The sequence below is a fragment of the Balaenoptera acutorostrata genome, chromosome 3, assembly GCF_949987535.1.
Source record: "Balaenoptera acutorostrata chromosome 3, mBalAcu1.1, whole genome shotgun sequence".
Lineage (NCBI taxonomy): Eukaryota > Metazoa > Chordata > Mammalia > Artiodactyla > Balaenopteridae > Balaenoptera > Balaenoptera acutorostrata.
Window position 1 is genome coordinate 80,983,019 of NC_080066.1, and position 26,367 is coordinate 81,009,385.

Here is a 26,367-nt window from a genome sequence, read left to right on the forward strand (position 1 = left end):
CTGCCGTGCCCTCCATCCCCAAGATGATGCTGCACCACAACAGCCTAGTAGAACTTAGAATCAACCTTAGAGGAGAGAGGGTTGAGAAGGAACACTGAGTTGATTAAGATTAGGTTTTTTACTACTGGGCAGACAGGAAACTTGAGGTGGGGACTAAGTTCTGTTACAGAATTAAATAGTAACATTCATAGTAATATTATATAGTAATATTAAAAGTAACATTCCTGGGGCTTCCCTGGTGGCGCAGTGGTTGAGAGTCTGCCTGCCGGTGCAGGGGACATGGGTTCGAGCCCTGGTCTGGGAGGATCCCACATGCCGCGGAGCGACTAAGCCCGTGAGCCACAGTTACTGAGCCTGCGCGTCTGGAGCCTGTGCTCCGCAACGGGAGAGGCCACGATAGTGAGAGGCCCGCGCACCGCGATGAGGAGTGGCCCCCGCTTGCCGCAACAGGAGAAGGCCCTCGCACAGAAACGAAGACCCAACACAGCCAAAAATAAATAAACAAATAAAAAATTAAAAAAAAAAAAAAAGTAACATTCCTTGCACTACTGAGCTCTGGGTCTGAGATAGACTCTACAAAGACTGTAGCCGAAACCATGGCAATGGCAATGGCAATGGCAATGGATGAGGTACAGGGAGTTTAGAGTGGAAGAAGAAGAAGAAAAAGTGAAACTTAAAGAACTCAAACATCTAGTATCAGAAGAGAGGCAGCCAGCAGATATTATGGGAGAGAGAATTAAAAGATAACTTTCAAAAAAGACTTTTTTTTTTGGTATTCCTTACAGAATTAATAACTAACATTAAAGTATCTTTCATATTGTTACCCTTGATAGATCAGTTATTTAACACCAGAATTTTTTATCCCAAAGACTCATAAAATGAAAACAACTTCCACTTCTGCATTACAATTACTATTTTAGGCAGAGATAAAGAGGTTTAGGTACATAGACTACTAGGAGGTCTTGACGAGGTTTACTGATTTCTAATTTGTTTACTGCTCCGTTATCAGTTTGAAGGCTCATGTAAAAAGAGATTTGAAGGGAGAACAGGTTCACGAACAAGAAACAGCATGGTGATGCCACTGGAGGTTGCTAGAATTGCCTAGCCTTTCACTTGGGGGCAATCTCTAGCAGGGGTGTGAGGCTGGGAACAAATTATTATGCACAATATCACATTCTTCATACACACCTCTTACATGGTCGTACACATAGTTATTCAAGTCAAATCAACATGAACTTAGTTGAACGCAGCCTAGGTGGGCAAAAAGCCTGCATGAGTATACCATGCAATTGAGCGACATGTCCAATTGAAGAGGGGTTTCTCATTCTACACAGCTTTCTTGATGGTAGTGGTGGTTATTGGACCACCAGCTAATACCACCTTCTCTATTTGAACTTCCTTATAATTCCAGGTACCAGATGCACAGGGCCTCTCCTAGCTTTTGGCTGGGAAATAATAATTACTGTAGTTCATCATATGTCAGTTAACTGCCTGCTTAATTCTTATTATGATTTTGGACTCAGACAGAATAAGAAATCATGAGTCAAATCAGTGGTATTTGGAATTATCTTCACTATTGCCTATTAGCTATATGAGCTGATGCTTTACTTTATAAACCACTGGGATTTCTGGTTGATTTTATTACCAGTTTTAGGTTGTGTGTATCCCTCTCGTCCATTCATTAAATTTTAGTAGGAGGATGGAAGCTATTTCTATATCTGTTTTAAACCATGCCCTGAAATGACATGAATGTCCTACTTAAAATAAGATATTAAAATGTGTATCAGAAAGAGATTAGGGAAAAGTATTATTTCAAAAATAAAAGAGCATACTAAATATTTTCAGATTTTACTCCTAACCTACTAAAAAACACAAGTATGTGACAGTTTATAAAACAAAGACATTAATACTATGATAGCTTTTTAAATTTAGTTAAGCCAACAATTCCTGACCTTTCTGGAATTTTACATTCATGTTTACTTAATTGCCACTTCTTTCTGCCTAATACAGATGATAAAGTTTGGATGATGTATTAATCGAATTTTCATACATAACACAAATTAAATGGATCCTGCCAAACATAAAGTACAACAAAATCTTATACAACAAACCAATAATATTGGTATTTTAAATGGTTTATTCTGTATTGCTTATGGAAAATTTAAATTAGATTTTGAGATTCTAGAGTTTTGCAAATTTCTGCAACTGTAGGAAAAGGACAAGATATTAATTCTGGCTTACACAATGCGTGCTTATCATTTTCCCCATTCTCTTTTTGGGTGGTTTATTTGGTAAGAGTCTTCCTGTGACTGTGGAACTATAAACCCCATCAGACATGACTATAAAATAAGCATGATTATTCCATAGCACAGGAGGTCCTAGTTTATTTTCCCCCTTCTTCGCTACCTTCCAGTGGTGCTGCAGATCAAGGCTTACTTAGCTAAGCAGATTTAGAGGGTTAAGCCTGGAGGCTTGACGTTATTGGTAGGCTTTAAAGATGGACAGACCATATGACAGGAAACATTGATTGGTACAGTGTTTACAAATCACAAGGAGAGAATTTCAGATCCTGAGTCCAAGACTGATGCGATCCCTACAGGCCTCCCCGTTTGCTACCATGCTGAGGCTGGGCTTTGCCTGGGCGTCTCAAGGTCCAGCTTCTATTGGAATCGGCAGCCTTAACCGACAAAAAAGCGGTCTGATTTTTAGTTTGTGGGGAGGCTAACATTAAGCTCTCCTGATCCCAGGTGGCTAGTCAGAGGCCGAGTTCTGGGGCGGATCTCAGTGAGACTTGTTGCCGAGGAGAGCCGCAGCTTTGTTTCCCCGGGGAAGGGCGGACGTCCTCCGGGCGCCACTGCCGGCTCGGCGCAATGCCCTGGAGTCCGCCTGGCTCCCAGAGGCGGCCGCGTCAGCCACTATCCTCCTGGCGTGGGGACGGAAGGCGCGCCCGCGCCGCGCGCGCTCCTCCCACCCGAGCCCCAGCACGCACGTTCTCCCACCGCGCGCGGTCCCCGCGCCCAGAGCCCCACGACGCGCGCCGCTGCCGAGGCGCGGCCGGCCCTCCCCGCCCTGCTTCCTCGTGCCACTGCCGCCGGCCGGCCGGCCGCTGGGGGCGCTGTGCGCCCAGGGGAACACCGCCCCCTCTTCCTCCAATTCCTCCCGCCTCCTCCCTCTCCTCCTCCGCCTCCTCCCTCTCCTCCCTCTCCTCCCTCTCCTCCCTCTCTTCCTCACTACAGTTCCCACTCTCTGGGTAGGGGCGAGCGCGTCCGGTTTGCCGGAATCATTCGGAAATGGCAACTTGCGCCGTGGAGGTGTTCGGGGTCCCGGAGGACGAGGTGCGAGGGCCGCGGGGCTACGGGGCGAGCTTCCCATCGCGCTGCCCGTCAGCCGGACGGGAGGAGGCGGCGGCGGCCAGAGGGACTGCTGTCAGCGCCCTCCTCTCTCTGCGCGAGCTCCGGGAGCGCGCCGGGCGCCGTGGGGACCCCTGGGGCTGCCTGGCGCGCGCAGGCGGGTGGGGTGAGGGGGTTGCTTTAGGGAGCCGCATTTTCTTCGCTAGTGTGTAGACTCTACACCCCTCTCTTCCCTGGAACCGCTGCCTTCCTTGTCATTTTCCTTCAGGAAGTGATGAGGAGGGGGGCTAGTCAGCCAGCGGCGTGAGTGCGCGGGGGCACGCGCAGCACCCCGCCTGCCCCTTCCTGCCACCCCCCACCGAGTGTGCGTGAGCTCCGGGCGGGGGTGGGGCGGGGCGAATTTCCCTGGAGCTTAGCATCCCGGCTGTTGATTAGCCTGCTCTGGCAGAGAGGCCCATTGGGCTTAACTTTATGGACTTTGACCTGAAGACTTACAAGAGAATTGTCATTAGCTGTTTGGGTTTTTTCTTTTTCTGAAATCCTTTTAAACCTCCTTACAGGAGACAGGGATGGGAAAGCAGGCAGATAGATTTTTTCCCCCCTTCTATTTAGCAGCAAGTGTCAAGTGTGGAAAGTTCACGCTGTGTTTCGCTGGTCTTCACTGATCTTTTAAAAATTAAGCCAAAAAGTGTAAATATTTAAAAGAACTTCCCACAGCTGTTCACTCAAAATTCTGCGATTTGAGAATTGTCTCTTTTCAGCTAAATAACTTAGGCTGGTTATGCCTTACGTTTATTAAAAATAAGGCTATTTGTAAAGAGTAGTTACATTTTAAGTGAGATGTGGCTTCCCTGTGTTATTGGTGATTGTCTCAAAAATGGGAATGGGTGGGAAATGAAAGGCTGTCTAGTCTAATAGTGACAAGTTAAGTTTGGGGGAAAATTTTAAGCATTCTTGTTCATTGACTAAACTGTCACATGTACCTGTTATCAGGACTAGACCCAGTTAACTGTAAATCCTTCAGCCTAATTTAGATTGATTGCTTAGATTTTCTAACAGTGTTGTAATAGTGCCTTCTCTTAGTAACTTGGTATCTTTTAAAAATGTCTTTTATAAAGTGTCTTTTACATTTCTCTTGAAAGTTCTTGGTTTATAAACAGTGGGCAACTTGTTGATGCAAGCAAGTTATCTCTGAGTGTTTTGAGAATGATTATGTGATGCAGTTAATTTCTTAGTTATTGCTACCAGAAGAGAAACAAAGTGACGGTGGACAAATGGTGGCAGTTCAGCAGTCCCTCAGGAATGACAGTCAGTATATTATGGCTGAAGATAATATTCTAGCTAATGTTCCATTATTGTTCTGTAGAAGAGATCAGAGGAAAATAATGCAGTGTTGATCCTATGATAGCTTTCTTCTTATCAGTCCTATCTCCCTGCTTGCTACAATAAGTTGTTTAGTGCAGATAATCTCAAACTGGCCTCCAACCCAATCAGGCTGGCCTTGAACTTTCTTTCTCTGTTGTTGTTACTACTCAAAGGTAGGCTGTGCTATTCCAGATTTCTCATCTCACCTTCTTCCAGCAGAGCCAACTGATCATAGCATCTCGCATCTTCTCTCTCTCTTTCTTTCTCTGTACAGATCTGTTTTCAGTTGTCTGCTTCTCACATCACTCTTCTGCCCAGCTGAGATAAATTGAATCATGCCAGTTGCTGGGTGGTCAGTAAGCATCTGGGACTAAGGGCCCTCTGAAATGAGGTTTTCCTGAACTGGATGAAGGATTTGTACTTCTGGGCAGTTTCACTCTGTTCACACGGTGGGGGTCCCGGTTGCCAGTCTCATGACTCAAATTTCCCTCCCTCTCCCACTGTTCACTTTTTCCACGTTGAGGAAGAGAGTGAGATAGGAAGATAAGAGACATGATGATGAAGTGTCATCTTCTACTTCTTCCATTGTAATTTGGGTTATTCATTCGACAGACGTTTTTTAGCTGTCTGTTCTGTATCATGCAGTATGCTAAGCACCAGGTACACAGAAGAAAGCGCATCTGCCTGTTTTGTGAGAAGCTCATAGTCTAGTGCGAAAGACAAAAATCATTTGTTTTCTGGTAGAGGTTGCCATCTCATCACTATCACTTGCCTTTTATTTTCTGGTCTGTCACAATAGTAAAAGTGGGCTTAGAAAAGCAACCCCCCCCCTTCCTTTTTTTGGAAGAAAAACACTGCAGCTATGTCATTTTCTAAAACTCACAGACTAGTGATTATAAGTAAGATAGGTTTGATATGACAGCAAAAAGAGATGATTCTTTTTTTTTTTTTTTTAGACTTTTTTTTTTTTTAAGTTTTTATTTATTTATTTATTTATTTATTTATTTATGGCTGTGTTGGGTCTTCGTTTCTGTGCGAGGGCTTTCTCTAGTTGTGGCAAGCGGGGGCCACTCTTCATCGCGGTGCGCGGGCCTCTCACCATCGCGGCCTCTCTTGTTGCGGAGCACAGGCTCCAGACGCACAGGCTCAGCAGTTGTGGCTCACGGGCCTAGTTGCTCTGCGGCATGTGGGATCTTCCCAGACCAGGGCTCGAACCCGTGTCCCCTGCATTGGCAGGCAGATTCTCAACCACTGCGCCACCAGGGAAGCCCGATGATTCTTATTTTAAATTTGAAACTGAAACAAAGAAAAATGAATAGGAACGGGATAGAAGATAGTGAGAGAAGTGTAATTTAACCAGTATATACTGAAGAGCCCCTGAGTCACACTGTATGAGCATATTGGTGTTGAAGAATGCCAAAATTTAGGTCATTATATCTCTCTCTCACTTTTGGGTGGGTTTTAGCTCTTCTTCCACATATGTGTCTTTGAGTAAGAGATGGTCCTGGCTCCATGTACAGAATTTTGCCATTAAAGAATAACAAACTAAGCAAGTAGTATACTATAATTTATACCAAGTTTGCTCTGACAGTCTCTTGGGATTAACAGTAGAGGATAACTCCCACTCAGCTGTGGTGAGGAGGAGTGTGGTAGATATGGGGCCTGCCATTTAGCATCCCTTCCCCCTGCATTTCAGTGGACTTCCCTGTTATGCAGAGGCTGGAAAGCTAAACACCATGTTTCCCAGCCTCTCTTGCACTTAGCGTTCTGGAAAGAGGTTGTGAAATAGGTTTCCCAATGAGGTGCACCTACTTGAGACTGGGAAGGTGAAAATGAAGTGGGGCATAACTTCTTGTTTCCTTGGTTTTTTCTGCTGACAAGCGTAGTCATGTAGACATCGAGTTTTTCGACAAAAGTGTTTCAGTATCTGTAACTTGTTTTGTGGGTATTGATAGGAAGTTACAGAAATAGCGGTCTAGATTTGGTATGTTCTTAAAATCAACAGATCTGGCGGTGGCTCCTGATTACCTACCTTTCTGACTCGGGTACGTGTAGCAGCTTCCTGGGTAGGCCAGTTCTGAGGTGTTTTCGGGTCCTCTGAAGACACAGCCTACAGCCTGCCTCTCCAGCTCTTCTGACAATTTTGGAAGCACCTAATTCCCTGTATGAGCATCTTTCTTCTTAAAACATGTGGAGTAATTTCTGTTTCTGACAACTGAAACCTGACTGAAACAAGGAAAAGAAGGAAGGAAATAAAGAGGAAAGGGTTGAGTCTCCATCCCAGTCTGGGAGTAGAGTTGGCACAGACAGAAGAATGGACGCCTCTCGTGCTGACAGCTACGACGATGCATAAGAAACAGGGTAACAAAGAAATGCATATTCTGACACTTCTAGACCCGCTAACACTGAGCAGAAGCAGACCCTGCCTGTCCTGGCATTGTCCTGAGCCTGAGAACAAAGTTCCCAGCCTATATTCACTGCACACAAAGAAGGAGAAGCACAGTGTGTGCACCAACTGCGTTAGAATCTAACCCAATCTTTCACGTGTTGTTTTTGCCATTATGGCTTTTTTGCAACTTTTTAATTCCAGCATCATTCTAAAGTATTTTTTGTGGGTTTCCATGGGAACAAAGAAGTAGATATAATATAGTTTATTTTTAATAGTTTGCTTTTTATTTTAAACCAACAGAAAAGTTGGAAGTACAGTACGAAGAACTCCAAATCCTCCTAAAGCAGATTCTCCAACTGTTGATATTTCACCACAGTTGTTCCATAACCCTTTTTTTTCTTTTTTTTTTTGGCCATTTTCATTAGTGTTTTTGGAACCATTTGAGGGCAATCTGCAGACATGATTCCCCATCACCACTAAATACTCTAGTGTGTATTTTCCTAAAACAAGAATGCTTTCCTGCATAACAGCCATCCAGCCCTCTAAGCCAGGAAGTCAACAGTGTTACAACACTACCATCCAATCCATAGATCCCATTCAGTCTTTGACCAGTGTTCTAATAATTTCTCTTCTTCCTTCACGGTCCAAGATCCCATCTAGGAGTGTATGTTGCATGTACTTTGTATCAGTTCCTCAGGCTTTCTTATCCTTAACAGTTGTAAGGAGTACAGGCTGTATAACCTATTGATGTTCCTCAACCTGGATCTGTTTACTGTTTCCTCATGATCATGTCAAGGCCACACTTTTTGGGCAGGAATCACAGAGATAATACTGTGTTCTTCTCAGTGTATCATATCGGGAGTACATGATTTTGGCCTCTCATGACTGTGGATGATAACCTTGATCACTTGGTAATTTTGGTGTCTGCCAGGTTTCTTCTTGGTATTATCACTGTTTTTCCCTTTATAATTGATTGGTATTTTGTGGGGACATATTCAAAGATTATGCTAGTATCCTATCCCTCATTCATCAGATCTCCATCCACTAGTTTTACTACCCATGGATGATGACTTCCACCTGAAACAAATGCTACTATTTTTTATTTCCATTTTTATTAATTGGCATTCTGTGTAAGAAGAGCCTTCCCTTTCTTGGCCGTTTGTTTATCCATTTATTTATTTATTTGTATCAGCATGGACTTGTAGAATCCCACCTTATTCAATGGGTTGTAATTAATTTCTATCCTTAAATATTTTATGGCTCAAATTATTTCAGTTTGGCCAGTGGAAGCCCTTGCAGGGAGGTTCCTATGTTCTTGTGACAAGTCCACATCATTCTTTGAACTCGTCATTACTTTTTTGGCAGAAGATGTTCCACGATCCTCTTGTATTTTGCCTGGCCCAGCACTGTCTGGGATCAGCCATTTCTCCTAGAAACATTGATTACATTGAATAGGAAATGGTTTTTAGAAGCAAAGATCTGTGTGCTCCCTGTGCTCAGTGCTACTGGATGCTGTTGCTCTTCAGCCATCTCAGCAAAGAGAGCTGAAATGTGTGTGTGTGCCACACATATATACACATATAAGTCAACACATAAATCTATAGCTATTTCTGTATCAATCTCTATTCATATATCTAAAAATAATTAATTCATATAAGTATCTCCAATTCAAATCTAATATTGTACTTCAGGGTTCTTTCTAGTCATAAGTACCTCCTCTAAAAATGAAAATGCTGCGTTTCATTATCCTCAGTACATTTACTTATGTGCTCAGTCCACTTACTTATGTTTTTGGTGTAACTGATTTCCCAGTCCTGCAGGTATCTCCTCTGTCTGCACTTCTGCACCCCACTTTCAGCTCCCTGCATCCTTGGGTGCCAGTGGGAGTACTGCTGTGTATGTCTATGCAGCACTCTCTCCCTCTCCTCTGAGTCCCATGCCAGTGGGCATGCTCCTGAAGCCTCTCTGTATGACACCTCCCTCTTTGCCTCAGTGCCCCGTGCAGGTGGGCAGGCTGACCATGCATCTCCATGAAACTCCCTGCTTCCCCCAGACTCTGCCTCAGGCCTGCCATGGACTCCTCTGCACCAGGAAGAGGAGAGGAGAAAGGACTACAGTCTTTCTTAACAGCTAACTATTAGCAATTCACATGTCACATAGGAATAGAATCTCAGAGACACCTTTTAAATACATCACTTAGGGTGAGCAGGAGTATAAAAAATGGAATTTGACTAGGTTGTAATTCTGGCCCTGTCACTTACAGGTCATCTGGCATAAGTTTTAGACATCTTTCAGAGCAGGATTTTTTGTTTTTCACATCTTTATTGGAGTATAATTGCGTTAGTATCTGCTTTATAACAGTGAATCAGCTATACATATACATATATCCCCATATCCCCTCCCTCTTGCGCCTCCCTCCCACCCTCCCTATCCCACCCCTCTAGGTGGTCACAAAGCACCGAACTGATCTCCCTGTGCTATGCGGCTGCTTCCCACTAGCTAGCTGTTTTACATTTGGTAGTGTATATATGTCCATGCCACTCTCTCACTTGATCCCAGCTTACCCTTCCCCCTCCCCGTGTCCTCAAGTTCGTCCTCTACATCTGCATCGTTATTCCTGTCCTGATCCTAGGTTCTTCAGAACCTATTTTTTTAATTCCATATATATATGTTAGCATACGGTATTTGTTTTTCTCTTTCTGACTTCACTCTGTATGATAGACTCTAGGTCCATCCACCTCACTAGAAATAACTCAATTTTGTTTCTTTTTATGGCTGATTTTTTTGATTGGGTTGTTTTTTTGATATTGAGCTGCATGAGCTGCTTGTATATTTTGGAGATTAATCCTTTGTCAGTTGTTTCATTTGCAGATATTTTCTCCCATTCTGAGGATTGTCTTTTCATTTTGTTTATGGTTTCCTTTGCTGTGCAAAAGCTTTTAAGTTTCATTAGGTCCCATTTGTTTATTTTTGTTTTTATTTCCATTTCTCTAGGAGGTGGGTCAAAAATGATCTTGCTGTGATTTATGTCATAGAGTGTTCTGCCTATGTTTTCCTCTAAGAGTTTTATAGTGTCTGGCCTTACATTTAGGTCTTTAATCCATTTTGAGTTTATTTTTGTATACGGTGTTAGGGAGTGTTCTAATTTCATTCTTTTACATGTAGCTGTACAGTTTTCCCAGCACCACTTATTGAAGAGGCTGTCTTTTCTCCATTGTATATTCTTGCCTCCTTTATCAAAGATAAGGTGACCATATGTGTGTGGGTTTATCTCTGGGCTTTCTATCCTGTTCCATTGATCTATATTTCTGTTTTTGTGTCAGTACCATACTGTCTTGATTACTGTAGCTTTGTAGTATAGTCTGAAGTCAGGGAGCCTGATTCCTCCAGCTCCATTTTTCTTTCTCAAGATTGCTTTGGCTATTTGGGGTCTTTTGTGTTTCCATACAGATGGTGAAATTTTTTGTTCTGGTTCTGTGAAAAATGCCATTGGCAGTTTGATAGGGATTGCACTGAGTCTGTACATTGCTTTGGGTAGTATAGTCATTTTCACAATGTTGATTCTTCCAATCCAAGAACATGGTATATCTCTCCATCTGTTTGTGTCATCTTTAATTTCTTTCATCAGTGTCTTATAGTTTTCTGCATAGAGGTCTTTTGTCTCCTTAGGTAGGTTTTTTCCTAGGTATTTTATTCTTTTTGTTGCAATGGTAAATGCGAGTGTTTACTTAATTTCTGTTGCAGATTTTTCATCATTAGTGTATAGGAATGCAAGAGATTTCTGTGCATTAATTTTGTATCCTGCTAGTTTACCAAATTCATTGATTAGCTCTAGTAGTTTTCTGGTGGCATCCTTAGGATTCTCTATGTATAGTATCATGTCATCTGCAAACAGTGACAGTTTTACTTCTTCTTTTCCGATTTGGATTCCTTTTATTTCTTTTTCATCTCTGATTGCTGTGGCTAAAACTTCCAGAACTATGTTGAATAATAGTGGTGAGAGTGGGCATCGTTGTCTTGTTCCTGGTCTTAGTGGAAATGGTTTCTGTTTTTCACCATGGAGAATGATGTTGGCTGTGGATTTGTCATATATGGCCTTTATTATATTGAGGTAAATTCACTCTATGCCTACTTTCTGGAGAGTTTTTTTTATCATAAATGGTGTTGAATTTTGTTGAAAGCTTTTTCTGCATCTATTGAGATGATCGTATGGATTTTATCCTTCAGTTTGTTAATATGGTATATCACATTGTTTGATTTATGTATATTGAAGAATCCTTGCATTCCTGGGGTAAACCCCACTTGATCATGGTGTATGATCCTTTTAATGTAGAGCAGGATATTTAAGTCAGCTGATTTGCCTGTCTCCTAGCTATGTGTGTTGTTAAGAATATTCTACAGCACCTGGAGACATGTAAGATTGCTGACTCCAATTGCTAAGTCCACTGTTCTACTGAATCGATGTTACTGACCTCTTCCTTCTTGAAGCTTGTATTTAGTCTGGTCCCCATCTCAATCCTGTCAAAGTTTTAAGAGGATAAATGAATGTAAGGTTAAGAGGTCTGCAGATAAATGACAGGAGGAAGACACAGCACAGACAAATGGAAAAAGGTTTTGATAAGACTTTTATGGAATAAGTATGTCTGTAGCTCAACATAACCTCCTGGCCTGACCCAAATGTCTGGCTTCCCTCATGTGAGCCATGTTGGGGCAATGAAGAGAGTAATGTGAACAAACAATCATGTCAGTGCATATGGATGCCTTAATGAAGATATCCTCCTTCAGAGTAAAAGAGTCAATTGAAATATAATCATAGCTGCCTTTAATTGAATGCTTGCTATATGCTGGGCTCCAGGTTCTGTGTTCTCAATGCTTTGGCTGTAATTGTCATAACAGTCCTGCAAAACTAGGTAATGCTCTCCCCATTTTACAGATGGGAAATCTGAGATTGTGATTTGCTCAAGGACTTATCTCAGTAGGTAGCAGATCTGGGATCGAAACCCAGAACTCTTTTGTAACAAAGACATGGTCTTTCCTCTGTCCTACTGCAAATAGTTGCTCAAATAAAAGAATTTAACAGAAGCGATTCTTTCTCAGGAAGATGATGAATGGAACATGTGCAAAATTAACTTGTAATTGTTCCTCTGTTCTTCCAGATCTTCCATCTTTTTTTTGTTGTTGTAGCTTTTAGGTGGACCTATGAAGTACTTGAATTCTGTATTTGCTTGACAAATATTTGTTGAACTCTTACTATATGTAAGGTGTTTGAGTCAGGCTGTGAGGCTATAACGATGGACAGCAGACTTTACTGAATTTACAGCCTAGAGAGAGAGAGGGCCATTAAATATATAATCACACATCAATGTTTTATTAATGTTTTGAAGGAAAAGGAGTGTAAGATAAAAGTATATAACAGGAAAGAAAAGAATTAATCTTATATGGAGGAGGGGAGAGAGTATGAGGAAAAGCTGAGGAAGTAGACTAAGGATGGATAGGAGTTAGCCAGGCAGTGGAGGAAAAAAGCCTTCTAGGTAAATAGAACTGCATGTGTAAAAGATGAAATGGAGAGGAACATAAAGAAGGCTAGAGTGTTGGAGAGAGAGGGATGGTATCAGGAGGTGAATCTGTAGAGGAGAGGAGAGCAGAACCCGGTCAGGCAGGGCCTGAAGGCCGTTTATTAAGGATTTTGTATTGGATCCCAAGTGGATTGGAAACTCACTAAATGCCTGTGTAAGCATACACACATCATCATCATCATCATCATCATCATTATCATCATTAACATTGCTATTATTTTTTTATAATTTTTTTCTCATGTAGTTAACATTTTCTTTGCTTGTTATTTCTTCATTTCTTCCTGCCCCTCTGACTTTCCATCTGTGATAACTTTTTTTCTGCCTGAAGTACATCCTCTAGAATTTCTTTCAGTGAATGTTTCCTGCTAATGAACTTCCTTGGTTTTTGTTTTTGGCTGAAAATGACACATCTTTGCCTGCAATTTGCAACCTTTCCATTTTGCTTTCAAAAATCAATAAAACTGTCTTGTGAGTGGAAGGGGAAGATTCCAGCTTTAGTGAAGAGCCCTGATCTGCTTGAGGATAATGTCTCTGTTTTGATTAAGGAAAAGATGTTTCATATTTGTTTCTTTTTTACTCATTTGAGTACTACCCAGAATTCTGTTAATAATACTTTTAATATCATGATTCTAAAATTACTTAAGAGTTTGGTCTCTAGTTGCAACATACATGTTCTTCTCCTTCATTTTCAAAGATGATGTGAGATGTGATCTCTGCTTATGGATGTGATTGAAGAGAGCTGTTTGGACAATTTTCTAGCATAAATTTCTAAAATGAAGTTAAATGAATGCAAATATGCAAATAAGCGGCATTTCTTATTTAATTTTCTGAAAGAATCTTGAATCACTGTAGCCTTACATCATTTAACCACAGCATCTAAAGTAAGTAGTTCTCATCTTTGTGGTGGGAAATGCAAGGATAAAGTTTAAAAGTTAAATGTATCTGTGACTGCAAGTTATCATCCCCTGGAATTGTTTTTAGTTAATGCTTGCTACAGTTTTCTTCAGGAGACTTCTGGGGGACAGTTTCAGTAGAGGCTAACGTGGATGATTTTTAAGTCAGGAGCTCCACAAATATGGATTAACTTTTTTAGAGGCGTATGATAATTTCTTTCCTCAATTAAGGTCATCTATAAATTATAAACACTTGTCTGCACTTAGAAAAGGTAAGATTATTTGCTGAGGGCACCTTTGATTATACTTTACCACTTGAAAAAAATTGTGCTTATTAACTCATCAGAGAAAAGATTTCTGATTTTCAGAATCAGTCCTACTATAAAGTATAGCCACTTTCCAGTCAACTGGTATAGGAGAATTCAGGTGTAGGGCCAATAGAATATTTTAATTGGCCTAATTATTCAATGACCTTACAGGAAAAAAATGGTAGTTCTGTAAATCTCTTCAGATTTTTGGAAATCGATTCCCACAGAAAACTGAAATTTCAGTTTATGTTTTCCTCTCTGATTTTCAATTCTATCTTTATATCTGATACTTGAGGATTTCTCTTCTTACTCGCAAGATCAGCTGTATATTTAATTATATTTGGTGATGGAGGAAAGTTATAAAATATCTAGCATCTCTAGTCAAGGATTTTTGTGTTGTCTGAATTTGTCATCTGAGTTTTAGAGCTGATAGAATATTTATGTTATCACATTTATTCAATGAAACCTCCAGGAATAAGTGTGGGTCTAAGTATTTAGAAATGGAAGAAGATTGAAATAAATACCCTATGATATGTATATTTTCCCCCACCCAGATCTCTCCTCAGAAAGGAATATGACCTACTACTTGCTGATGGAATAATTTTATTATTTTTTAAATTTTTATACAGTTTTTAAAGGTTACTTTCCATTTAGTTATTACAGAATATTGGCTATATTCCCCATGATGTACAATACATCCTTGAGCCTATCTTACATCCAATAGTTTGTGCCCCACACTCTTATATTGCCCCTCCCTGCCTCTCCCCACTGGTAACCACTAGTTTGTTCTCTATATCTGTCTGCTTCTTTTTTGTTTTATTCAGTAGTTTGTTGTATTTTTTTAGATTCCACATATAAGTGATATCAAACAGTATTTTTCTTTCTCTGTGTGACTTATTTCACTTAGCATAATGCCCTGCAAGTCCACCCATGTTGCTGAAAATGGCAAAATTTCGTTCTTTTTTATGGCTGAGTAGTATTCCATTTTGTGTGTGTGTGTGTGTGTGTGTGTGTGTGTGTGTGTGTGTGTGTACCACATTTTTTCCCCATTCATCTGGCTGATGGAATAATTTTAGAGTAAAATCAGTTAGATTGCTCTCTGTTGGGCAACATTTATTTCACATTTGTTGATCTTATAAATGCTACTGTGAATACTGTTGTACTTATGGCCTTGTGTACATGAGTGAGAGTTTATCTAGGGGTTATATCTAAAAGTGCAATTCCTGGGTTATTGATTTAGAACTTTTAGTAGATATTGCCAAATATCTCTTCAAAATTATTCTTCAGTTTATACTCCCACCAACAGTGTATTAGAGTTCTCTCTTGTGCTTGCTTTGGCAGCACTTACACTAGAGGTCTCTTTTATTATTGGTGAAATTGAGGATCTTTTCATGTGTTTATTGGCCATTCTCTATGATTTCTTGTATTATGTTGTTTAAACCTCACTTAATGGCTTTTAGGAGTTCTTTATATAATCTGGATAATCATAATTTGTCCATGGTGTATATATTTTAGATATTTCCACCCTGTGTGTCCCCTTGTCTTTTCATTTTGTTCATGGATCTTTTTCCATATGAAATATATAAACATAATTTTAGTGTCAAATCTAACCATTTTTTCCATTAGAGTTTGTATTTTTTTAATCCTTTCCTACTCCAATGTCAGAAATATTCTAAAGTATCTTATGAAATTTCTAAAGTTTTCTTTTTCACTTTTAGAATTTGATGTATCTGCAATTTGTTTTTAGATATAGTGTAAGATAGTGATCAAATGCTATAGTTTATCTCTTTACTCATTCTCACTTTTCCCTATGAATTTTAGAATCATTTGTTAAGATCTATGAAATAATTCAAGGAGGGGAGTTGAAATTGTATTGAATTTATAATTTACTTTGGAGAAAACAGATAATAATATTAAATATTTACTTCCATGAACACAGTGAATTTCTTCATTTATTTATATTTTTCTTATTTTCTTCAATAATTTACAGATTTTATCCATAAAGCTTTTTGACTTTTATTAATTTTATTTCAGTGTATCTAACAGTTTTGCTTACTTGTGAATTTTTTAAATGTGCATTCTGTTTTATAGTATTTTTTTACCCACCTTTTTATTTGAAAAATTTCAAATCTATGAGACAATAAAAAGAATAGTATAATGAACACTTGATTACCCATCAGCTAAATCCATAAATTGGTAACATTTTGCTTATTCCTTTTATTTCCATACACACACACATACGCTCATGTTCAACTTTTTATTTGCTGAGACATTTAAGAGTAAGTTGCAGACTTTATCTTACTTTGTCCCTAAATACTTCAATATGTATCTCTTAAAAGTAAGACATTCTTATATAAAACCTCATAATACTATTATGATACCCAAGAAATTTAATGTTTCCTACATTAAAATATCAATACATTATAGTTGTATTTAATATATAGTTTATTGAATGGGATTTTTAAAATAATTACCTAAGTAATTATTACAAATGATTATGAACTCTGTATTTTGTGTTATCCTGTACCTAGCAACAATCATAAATCTATATCAGTTCCAATAATTTGGCTTTAGATTTTCTTGGAAGCAGTGATAAATCCTTACTCATTATAACAATTTGGCTCTAGTTTTTTTGGCTTTTCTTTGTAGATAATCAAGTCATTACAAATAACAATATAGTTTTTATTTTCCTTTATATAGCTTTTAATCAAATTAATTCCTGAAAAACAGTCTTCCAGTTAATTTTAATATCCTGTTACCTTTTTTGATATATATATATATACACACACATATACACACACACATACACACATATATATAAAGATAATGTGTCTTGAGTAAGTTATAAATATATGAAAATAAAATATAAATTTTTGTATTTTAGGAAACTTCCCGAATTGTGAGGGTAAAAGTTATAGCTGGAATAGGCCTTGCCAAAAAGGATATCTTGGGAGCCAGGTAAGTGTAAGAAGTTGGGTTGTAATTTTAAAACTTTGTATTTATTAATTGTTTTTTTTTCCAAACTTTGGTTAGATGAAAAATTGAGTAATATTATTAGTAAGCTGTTGTATGAGGTAGAATAATGTTTCTAGTTGGTGGTTTACTAAATTCCTTGACATCTGAATTGCAGAGTTTGTGAACTTAGGCAAAGGTATAACTGAGAGTGGTAGTTATAAGATACATTATTGAGTTCTGTTTCTGAGAATCAGTAAAATTCTAACAGACGAATCCTTTTGCAGATAACAACCATAAACTGTGAACATATTATAAAAACCAGCAAGTTAAAGGCAATGGAGAGTGAACAGAGCAGGTAGAGAGTCTAGTGGAGAGTCCATGTTTGTAGGTGTGGAGTTGTACTGAGTGAGTCTCCAATTTTATGAATTAGTCTGAGGCCACATGGAATCAGAACATGGAAAAATTATAATATTCATAGCCTGGGAAATCAGAAGACTTACTCTGAAGAAAACATGACAATGGTGGGGATTCTGGAAGGGAAAGAACTGGAGAGGAAATTCCCAAACTATGTCCACTGACATTTTTGGCTGACCCTGAATCACACATATGATAGCAGATTCAAAACAACTCATTGGAGGACAAAAGATCTGAACAGAGATCAGGGTTGCTGCCCAAGAAACAGAGCTTGTGGTTCTTGTCCAAGTAAGATAATTAATTATATGATAAAAACAAACAAATTCTCATCAAAGAGAAAGTACAGTATCCACAGTCTCCACAATTTAACATTTATAATGTCTAAGATATAATCCAAAGCTATATAATTTATAAAAAGCCAGGAAAATGAAACACATTCTCAGTAGAGAAAAGAAAATATGCTCACAATAAGTCAAAAGATTGAAAATCTCAGGAATGATATAGAAACCATAAAAAATGAAAATTCTAGAACTGAAAAATATAATATTTGAAATTAAAATTCTTGGATGAAATTAACAGCAGAATGGAGATGATGAGGAAAAATTAATTGAACTTAAAGATAGATCAATAGAAATGATTTCCCAACAGGAGTTGAGAGAGAAACAAAGATTTAAAATTTTTTTTAAATGAACAGAGCCTCAGGGACTTGTTAGATAATATCGAACAGTGTAACATACATGTACTTGGAGTCCTAGAAATAGAGGAGAGAGAATGAGGCAAAATGTTGTTTGAAGAAATAATGGCCAAATTTTTTCCAAATTTGATGAATGACACAAGTTTATAGTACCAAAAAACACCAAGCAGGATAAACACTGAGAAGAACATACTGAGGCACATAATAGTCGAGCTGTTGAAAACAAAGTATAAAGAAAAATTCTAACAGAAGAAACTCAGAAAATGACAAATTACATACAAGGGACCTATAATTCAGTTGAGTACTAACTTCTCACCAGAAACTATGGAGGCCAGAAGAAAATGGAACAATAGAATAGCTGTCAATCTAGAGTTCTCTACTATATTCAGTGAAAATATTCTTCAGGATGATGACAAAATAACATTTTCAGATAAAAGAAAACTATGAGACTTTGTCATTGGCAGACCTGCACTATAATAAAAGCTAAAGGAAATTCTCCCAGCTAAAGAGGTAGATATCAGATGGAAACTCAGATCCTCAGAAAGGAATGAAGAGCATCAGAAATGGTAAATATCTAGAAACGTATGAAAGACTTTTTGCTCTTTTCATCATAATTTTTTAGAAAAAACATATGCCTGTTTATATCACAATTTACTGTTTTGTACTGTCTCATAGATGGAATACATATAACAACTATAGCATAAAGGACAGGGATGGTATGCATTATGAACCTTTTTAGTAGAGTGTACTATATTAAGTGTAAGTGGAATAAAAAGTAAGCATGTATATTGTAATACCTAGATAAATCACTAAAAAGTAATGTAAAGAATTATAGATTAAAAAGCAATAGAAATTTTAAAATGAAATTCTTGAAAAAATAAAATAGTTAAACAAAAGGCCAGGAAAAGAACAAATGATCAGAAAAGAGAGAGAGAAAGGGGAGAGGGAAGAATAGAAAACTAGTAATAATTTGATACACCTAAATCTAATCATAACAATAATTACATTAAACATTAATGGACTAAGGTGAATATGAGGTAGAAGTTATTAGAATGGATTGAAAAAGAAGACCCAACTAAATGCTGTCTATAAATGATGCACTTAAAATATAAAGACACAGGTAAGTTGAAAGAGAAGGGATGCATAGCCATACAAACAAGCATGTGAAGACTGAAGTGGATATTTTAATATCTGATAAAATAGATTTCAACACAAAAATTATTTCCAGATATTTCACAACAATATAAGAATAAATTCATCAAGAAGATAAAACAATCATAAAGTTGTATGTTCCTGCCAAGAGAACTTGAAAATATATGAAGCAAAAGTTGACAGAATTAGAGGGAGAGAGAAAAAATTCCACAATCATAGTTGGAAACATTAGCTCTCTCTCAGCAGTTAATAAAACAAGATTGGGCTTCCCTGGTGGCGCAGTGGTTGAGAATCTGCCTGCCAATGCAGGGGACACGGGTTCGAGCCCTGGTCTGGGAAGATCCCACATGCCACGGAGCAACTGGGCCCATGAGCCACAACTACTGAGCCTGCGCGTCTGGAGCCTGTGCCCCGCAGCGGGAGGGGCCACGATGGTGAGAGGCCCGCGCACCGCAATGAAGAGTGGCCCCCGCACCACGATGAAGCGTGGCCCCCGCTTGCTGCAACTGGAGAAAGCCCTCGCACGAAACGAAGACCCAACACAGATATAAATAAATAAATAAATAAATAAAAAGTAGCTATTAAAAAAAATAAATAAATAAAATAAAACAAGATTAAAAAAAACAACAAAAACATAAGTTGAACAATATTATGAACTTTGATGCAAAGAACACTTCCTAACAACCACCAAATACACATTCTTTTCAAGTGCACTTGGTATATTCACATTATTTATCAATTGCTGCACAACTATAATTACCTCAAACTTAGCAGCTTAGAAGAACACATATTTATGATTTCATAGTTTCTGTGGGTCACAGAGTCTGTGCATGATTTAACTGGGTCCTCTGCTTCAAGGTCTTGAAAATCTGCAATCAGGCATTGGCCAGGACTATGGTCTCATCTGAGGCTTGTTTGGGGAAGCATACACTTCCAAGCTCATGTGGTTGTTGGCAGCATTCAATTCTTTCAGACTGAGGGCTTCAGTTTTTTGCTGGCTGTCAGCCAGAGGCCACCCTAAGTTTCTTGTCACATGGCCTTCTTCATATGACAGCTCACAGGATAGCAGCTTGCTTCTTCAAAGCTATCAAAGGAAAGAAAGTCTCCTAGCAAGATGGGTTACAATCTTTTGTAATGTAACCACATACATTTTGTCACTTTTGATGTAATTATTGGTTAGAATACACAATCCTTCTCACATTTACGAGGAGGGGAACACAAAAGGCATGAACATTAGGAGGTGGGGATAAAAGAAGCCACCCTAGAGTCTGTCTGCCATATTATGCTGGACAATAAAACAGTAAATTAAACAAGTGCAAAATTTACATTATTTTCAAGGGCATATGGTACATTCACCAATATAGACGATGTGTAAGACCACAGCACAAGTCTCAAGAATTTAGAAAAGATTGAAATCATATGGAGATGTTCTCTGATAACAGTGGAATTAAGTTAGAAACCAATAACATCCAAAATATTTGGAAATAAAACAATACACTTTGTTTTGTTTATAGGTCAAAGAAGGAATCAAAAGATAAATTAGAAAACATTTTGAACTGAATGAAATTAAAATATAGCAACATCAAAATTTGTGAGATGCAGCTAAAGTATTAGAGGAAAATTTATAGTTTTAAAATGCTTAACTTAGAAAAGGAGTAAGATCTAAATGAATGACTTGAGTTCTGAGATTAAGAAATCAGAAAAAGAAGAGCAAATTAATTCCAAAGTAAGTAGAAGGAAGAAAATAATGATAAGGGCAGAAATTAGTGAAATAGAAAATGGACAGTGATAGGAAAAAATCATTGAAATGAAAAGCTCATTCCTTGAAGGGATCAATAAAAAATTTAAACTTCAAGCTAGACCGATCAAGAGCAAAAAAGAGAGAAGGCATGAATTACCATAATGGGAACAAAAGCAGAGGCATTGCTATAGACCCTATGGAAATGAAAAAGACAGAAAGGGAACACTGTGCGCAACTTCATGCCAATAAAGAATCATGCACAACTTAAATGAAGTAGACAAAATCTTTGAAAGATAGAAATTACCAAAATTGATCACAGAAGAAATAGAAAACTTCAGTAGCCCTATATTGAACCGTATATAGCATTATATGATCAGGGGATTTTTCCTTTGAATATAAGGTTTGTTCAACATTTGAAAAAAGTCAGCCACTGTAAATCATCACATTAATATAGCACAGAAGGAAAAACATGCATGATCATTTCAATAGGTGTAGAAAGTACATTTGTCAACATTCAACACCCTTTTATGATAAAAACTCTCAACAAACTAATAATAAAATGCAGAATTAGTTTAACATATGAAAATTAATCAATGTAATATACCATATTAATAGAATAAAAGAAAAACATGATCATTTCAATAAAAACAAAAAAAGCATCTGACAAAATTCAGTACCCAATCATGATACAAAGTCTTAGCAAACTAGGGATAGATGGGAGTTCTAGACATGATTAAGGTTTTCTGTGAGAAAGACAATAGCTAACATCATGCCCAGTGATGACAGTCTGAATGCTTACACTTAAACTCAGGAATAAGAAGCGTTGTCTGCTCTCACATTCAGTTCAACACTGTACTGGATGTCCTAGCCAAGTAATATGACTAGGAAAAGAAATAAAAATAATGCAGACTGAAAAGGAAGAAACTTTTTATTTGTAGACTGTCTGATCATGTACTTAGAAAACCCTAAGGAATCTCAAAGAAGCTGCTAGAACTAAAATATAAGGCCACAAGATACAAAGCCAGTGTACGAAAATTAGTCATATTGTTATATCCTATCAATCAATTAACAATTGGAAAATGAATTTTTAAAATCTCTGTTTACAATAATATAAAAATTTAAAACTTAGAAATAAATTTAACAAAAGATTTGTAAGCACTGTACACTGAAAACTATAAAACATTGCTGAGCGAAATTGAAGATCTAAATTGATGGATAAATATTTTCATATTCATGGATTGGAAGATTCATTATTGTTAGAGTTGTATTTCTCTCCAAATTGAATAGATTTGGCTCAATCCCAATCAAAATCCCAGCCGTGTTTTTTTTTTTGAGAAATGGATAAGCTGATTCCAGTATTGTTATGGAAAGTCAAAGGACATAGAATAGCCAAAACAATTTTGAAAAAGAAGAACATAGGTGGATAACTTATGCTACATAATTTCAAGACTTTCTATACAGCTATAGGTAATCAAGACAAAGTAGCATTGGCATGAGAACAGATATATTGTTCAGTGGACTAGAATAAAGAGTGCAGAAGTACACACACCCCCCCACACACATACACATATACATGTATTTGGTCAGTTGCTTTAAGCATTAAGGTAATTCAACAGAAAGGATAGTCTTTTAAGTACATGATACTAGAACAACTGGTTATCTATATGGAACAAAATGAAGCTCTTTCCTTATCACACATAATATAGAAAATTAATAAGAGCTAAAATTAATAAATTCTAGAAGAAGACATAGGAGAAAATATTTGCTCTACTGAGTTACACAAAGATTTCTTGAATGGGACTCAAAAAATATGAACCTAAAATTCAGAAAGAAAAATGTTGAAACAGACTTCATCAGAATTAAAAACTTTTGTTGTTTGAAAGACACAGTTAAGGAAGGGAAGAGGCAAGCCACAGATTGGGAGAAAATGTTTTCAAAACATATATCTGACAAAGACCTTTAATTCACAGTATATAAAGACCTCTTACAACTCAATAATAATATGATAAAATGGCCAATTAAAAATAGGCAAAACTCTTGAACAGACATTGTGGACTATCCAGGTGGAAGTGTCTAGCTGGGTGGTGAGATCAAGAATATATATTTATATTTATATTTATGTTTTATATTTATATTTGAGAGGATATAGTTAGTTGTTAAAACCATGGATGAGATTGTGAAGGAAATATGTAGAGAGAACAAAAGGGAGAACCAGAAGGGACTTGTGTCATGAAAGCTAAACGAGATGAGTTTCAAAGAGGAAATGGTCAGTATTATCAAACCTACAGAGGACCAGTAAAATAAGTGCCTAGAAAGTGTCTATTGTTTTAGCAAGATTGGTGACTTTTCAAGGAATGGGTCTGAAGGAAAGAGGTGGAAACCAGATTATAGGGCTGTGAAGAGCACTGGGAGTTGAGGAAATGAAGAAAGGGAGGTCGTATGCCATCTTGGTTAAGCGCAGGGCCTCTGGAGCCAGGTGCTTGAGTTTCACTTCTTGCTTTTCCGCTTCCTAGCTGTGTGATCTGGGATGAGTTGACTTACCTCTCTGTGTAAAATAGAGATAATAATCATACCTACCTCATAGGTCGTTATAAGGATTCCAAAATTTAATATATATAAACTGTTTAGAACAGTGCCTGGCACAGAGTAATTGCTATATAAGTGTTAGTTGTTATTGTTATTATTATTACAGATTATTCTCTTGGAAAGTTTGAGACAGAAAGAAAAGAAATCTAGTTTGCTTTGCTGGAGGCAGGAAGGAGAGTCAAGGAGTGGGGGGGTTTAATAACATTTCTATGACTGGAAAAACCTAGGTCAAAGAAAAGCTGGAGATATAAAAAGGAGAAGTCAAAATAGATGACGTAAGGTTCCAGAGGAAGTGGGAGGAAACTGGACAAGGGCGATTGGGTGAAATACCTGCATCACTGAGGTTAGGGGTAAGATGGGCTCTGATAAATACCAGGATGTTGGGAGTATTACAATGACTTTGATTTTTGTCAATTAAAGTAAAAGGTAAGGTTGTATAAGGAAATGGGAGGAGGGAGTTTGTGGTGGAGAATGGTAGGTACTTGGGATCCCCAAGAGAAATGGGAGAAATTTGACCATGGACAAGTAAAATGTCTAAAGTCTTTTGCTTTGCAAACCTAAATATCACAAGGTTTTCCTTCTCCATGTCTCTTTGTACAAGGGGTTACATGTCATATAATTATTTTGAACTGAAGCACTTTGCCTTTATTTTGTAAAAAGAGTTTATACCCATGAGATAACTTGGAACAACCTGAGGTCTTGCAAAGCTATTCTTGAGAATCATTGAATCAACCTTCTTAACCCAAAAGAGGAAGACATGTAATAAAGATAAAACAAAATTTCAAAAATCTTAAGAGGTTGGAAATCATTAAATTGTGATTAAAAGGTTTTCTTTCTAATTCTTTGTCTATTTCACTAACATGGTATTTCAGCTTTTTAACAAAATGCAAAGATTTACCCCTGCCTAAGGAACCCTTACTTTTAAGTGTAGGAAGTAATTGTAGAAATTGTTAACAAGGAAAATTCTGTGATTTTTATAGTTCGAGTAACCTGTGTTTGGGAATAAGCAACAATTAACTTTTTTTTTTTTTAATTTTAACAGTGATCCTTATGTGAGAGTGACGTTATATGACCCAGTGAATGGAGTTTTTACAAGTGTGCAAACGAAAACCATTAAAAAGGTTAGACTTAGCAGTATTCAAAATTTTCAAAAATATACTTTGTTTTATTTTTATATGACAAAATATTAAAAAGTTAGTTATAATATGTTTATTGTCTTTTAGACTTTGAATCCAAAATGGAATGAAGAAATATTATTCAGAGTAAGTATGCATTTTATTTCATTATAACAACAAAGATTTTTCTCAGTAGGTTAGAATGATAAGTTCTCACTTACAGTATTCTTAAATGTATCTTATAAGAATTCGTAAAAATTTAAAAGACTTAAATCTAGGTATCCCCATTTTGACATGGCCCTGGAACCATTTATCTTATTATGAAAAACATATGTAAGGTAATGAAGAGGTAAAGGATAATTGTAAACCTGGAATTATCTTATTCTAATTTAATTCTGATTTAGAGAACAGTCTTATTCAAATTTTGCAGATTTTGATTTTAAAGATGCAATATTTGTGTCTCTCCAGTCATTTGTTTATTTATTTATTTATTTTTGGCTATGTTGGGTGTTTGTTGCTGCACACAGGCTTTCTCTAGTTGCGGTGAGCGGGGGCCACTCTTTGTTGCAGTGCACAGGCTTCTCATTGTGGTTGCTTCTCTTGTTGTGAAGCATGGGCTCTAGGCACATGGGCTTCAGTAGTTATGGCATGCAGGCTCAGTAGTTGTGGTGCATGGGCTTAATTGCTCCACAGCATGTAGGATCTTCCCGGACCAGGGATCGAACCCATGTCCCCTGCATTGGCAGGCGGATTCTTAACCACTGCGCCACCAGGGAGGTCCCCAGTCATTTGTTAAATACACTGATCCAGGCAAGAGATGATGAAGGCCTACCAACAAGTGGATACATTTCTTCTTATACACCCTCCATTCACATTCCTGCCTTCCTCCTCACCCCGCCTCACTATCCCATAAGAGCAAACTCCAGTCAGCACTTACTTCAGGTTCCCAGGAGGGCCCTCAAACTGACAATGACATATTATGTATATGGGAACAATGATTCATATAACTATGGATTTCTCATCAGAAACTGTGAAGAAACAGTGTAATTAAGGTAGCAAAGAAAAAAGAATAGTCAACTCCAAATTCTATATCTAACAAAAATATCCTTCAGGAATGACAGTGTGATAAAGGTATTCCAAGCTGAGGAAAAATAGAGAATTATACTTGGAAAACTAAATACTCTTCTCTCAGTAATTGGTACGATAAGTAGACAAAAAATTCAGTAAAGATACAGAAGTCCTGAACAACACGATCAAATCAGTTTTATTTAATTGACATCTATAGACTTTCCACCCAACAGCAGCAGAACACACGGTCTTTAAAATTGCACATGGAATATTTACTGAGTACGCTGGGCCAAAACCCAAACCTCAACAATATTAAAAGAATTTAAATCATGCAAAGTATGGTCTCTGATTATAATGGAATTAAAGTACAAATTAGTAACACAAAAATATCTGAAAAATCCCCAAATATTTGGAAGTTAAACAACACACTTCTAAGTAATCCATGAGTCAAATAAGAATTGTCAAGGGGAATTAGAAGATATTTTAACAGAATGAAATAAAAATACAGCATCAAATGGATAAAGAAGATGTTATATATATACACAATGGAATACTACTCAGCCATAAAAAAGAATGAAATAATGCCATTTGCAGCAACATAGATGGACCTAGGGATTATCATACTAAGTGAAGTAAGTCAGAAAGAGAGAGACAAATACCATATGGTATCATTTATGTGTGGAATCTAAAATATGACACAAACAAACTTATTTACAAAACAGAAACATAGAAAACAAACTTATGGTTACCAAAGGGGAAAG

General features: G+C 37.6%; 1 protein-coding gene across 1 annotated transcript in view; it reads left to right on the forward strand.

The window, feature by feature from the left end:
- Window positions 1-3,168: 3,168 nt before the first annotated feature.
- Window positions 3,169-26,367, forward strand: part of NEDD4 (NEDD4 E3 ubiquitin protein ligase) — a 153,311-nt gene continuing 130,112 nt past the window's right edge. The window contains exons 1-4 of the mRNA XM_057542378.1: window positions 3,169-3,335; window positions 16,766-16,839; window positions 24,466-24,544; window positions 24,647-24,685. Of these exons, the coding sequence (XP_057398361.1) occupies window positions 3,291-3,335; window positions 16,766-16,839; window positions 24,466-24,544; window positions 24,647-24,685 (237 nt within the window). The 5' untranslated portion in view covers window positions 3,169-3,290. The remainder of the gene's footprint in view (window positions 3,336-16,765; window positions 16,840-24,465; window positions 24,545-24,646; window positions 24,686-26,367) is intronic.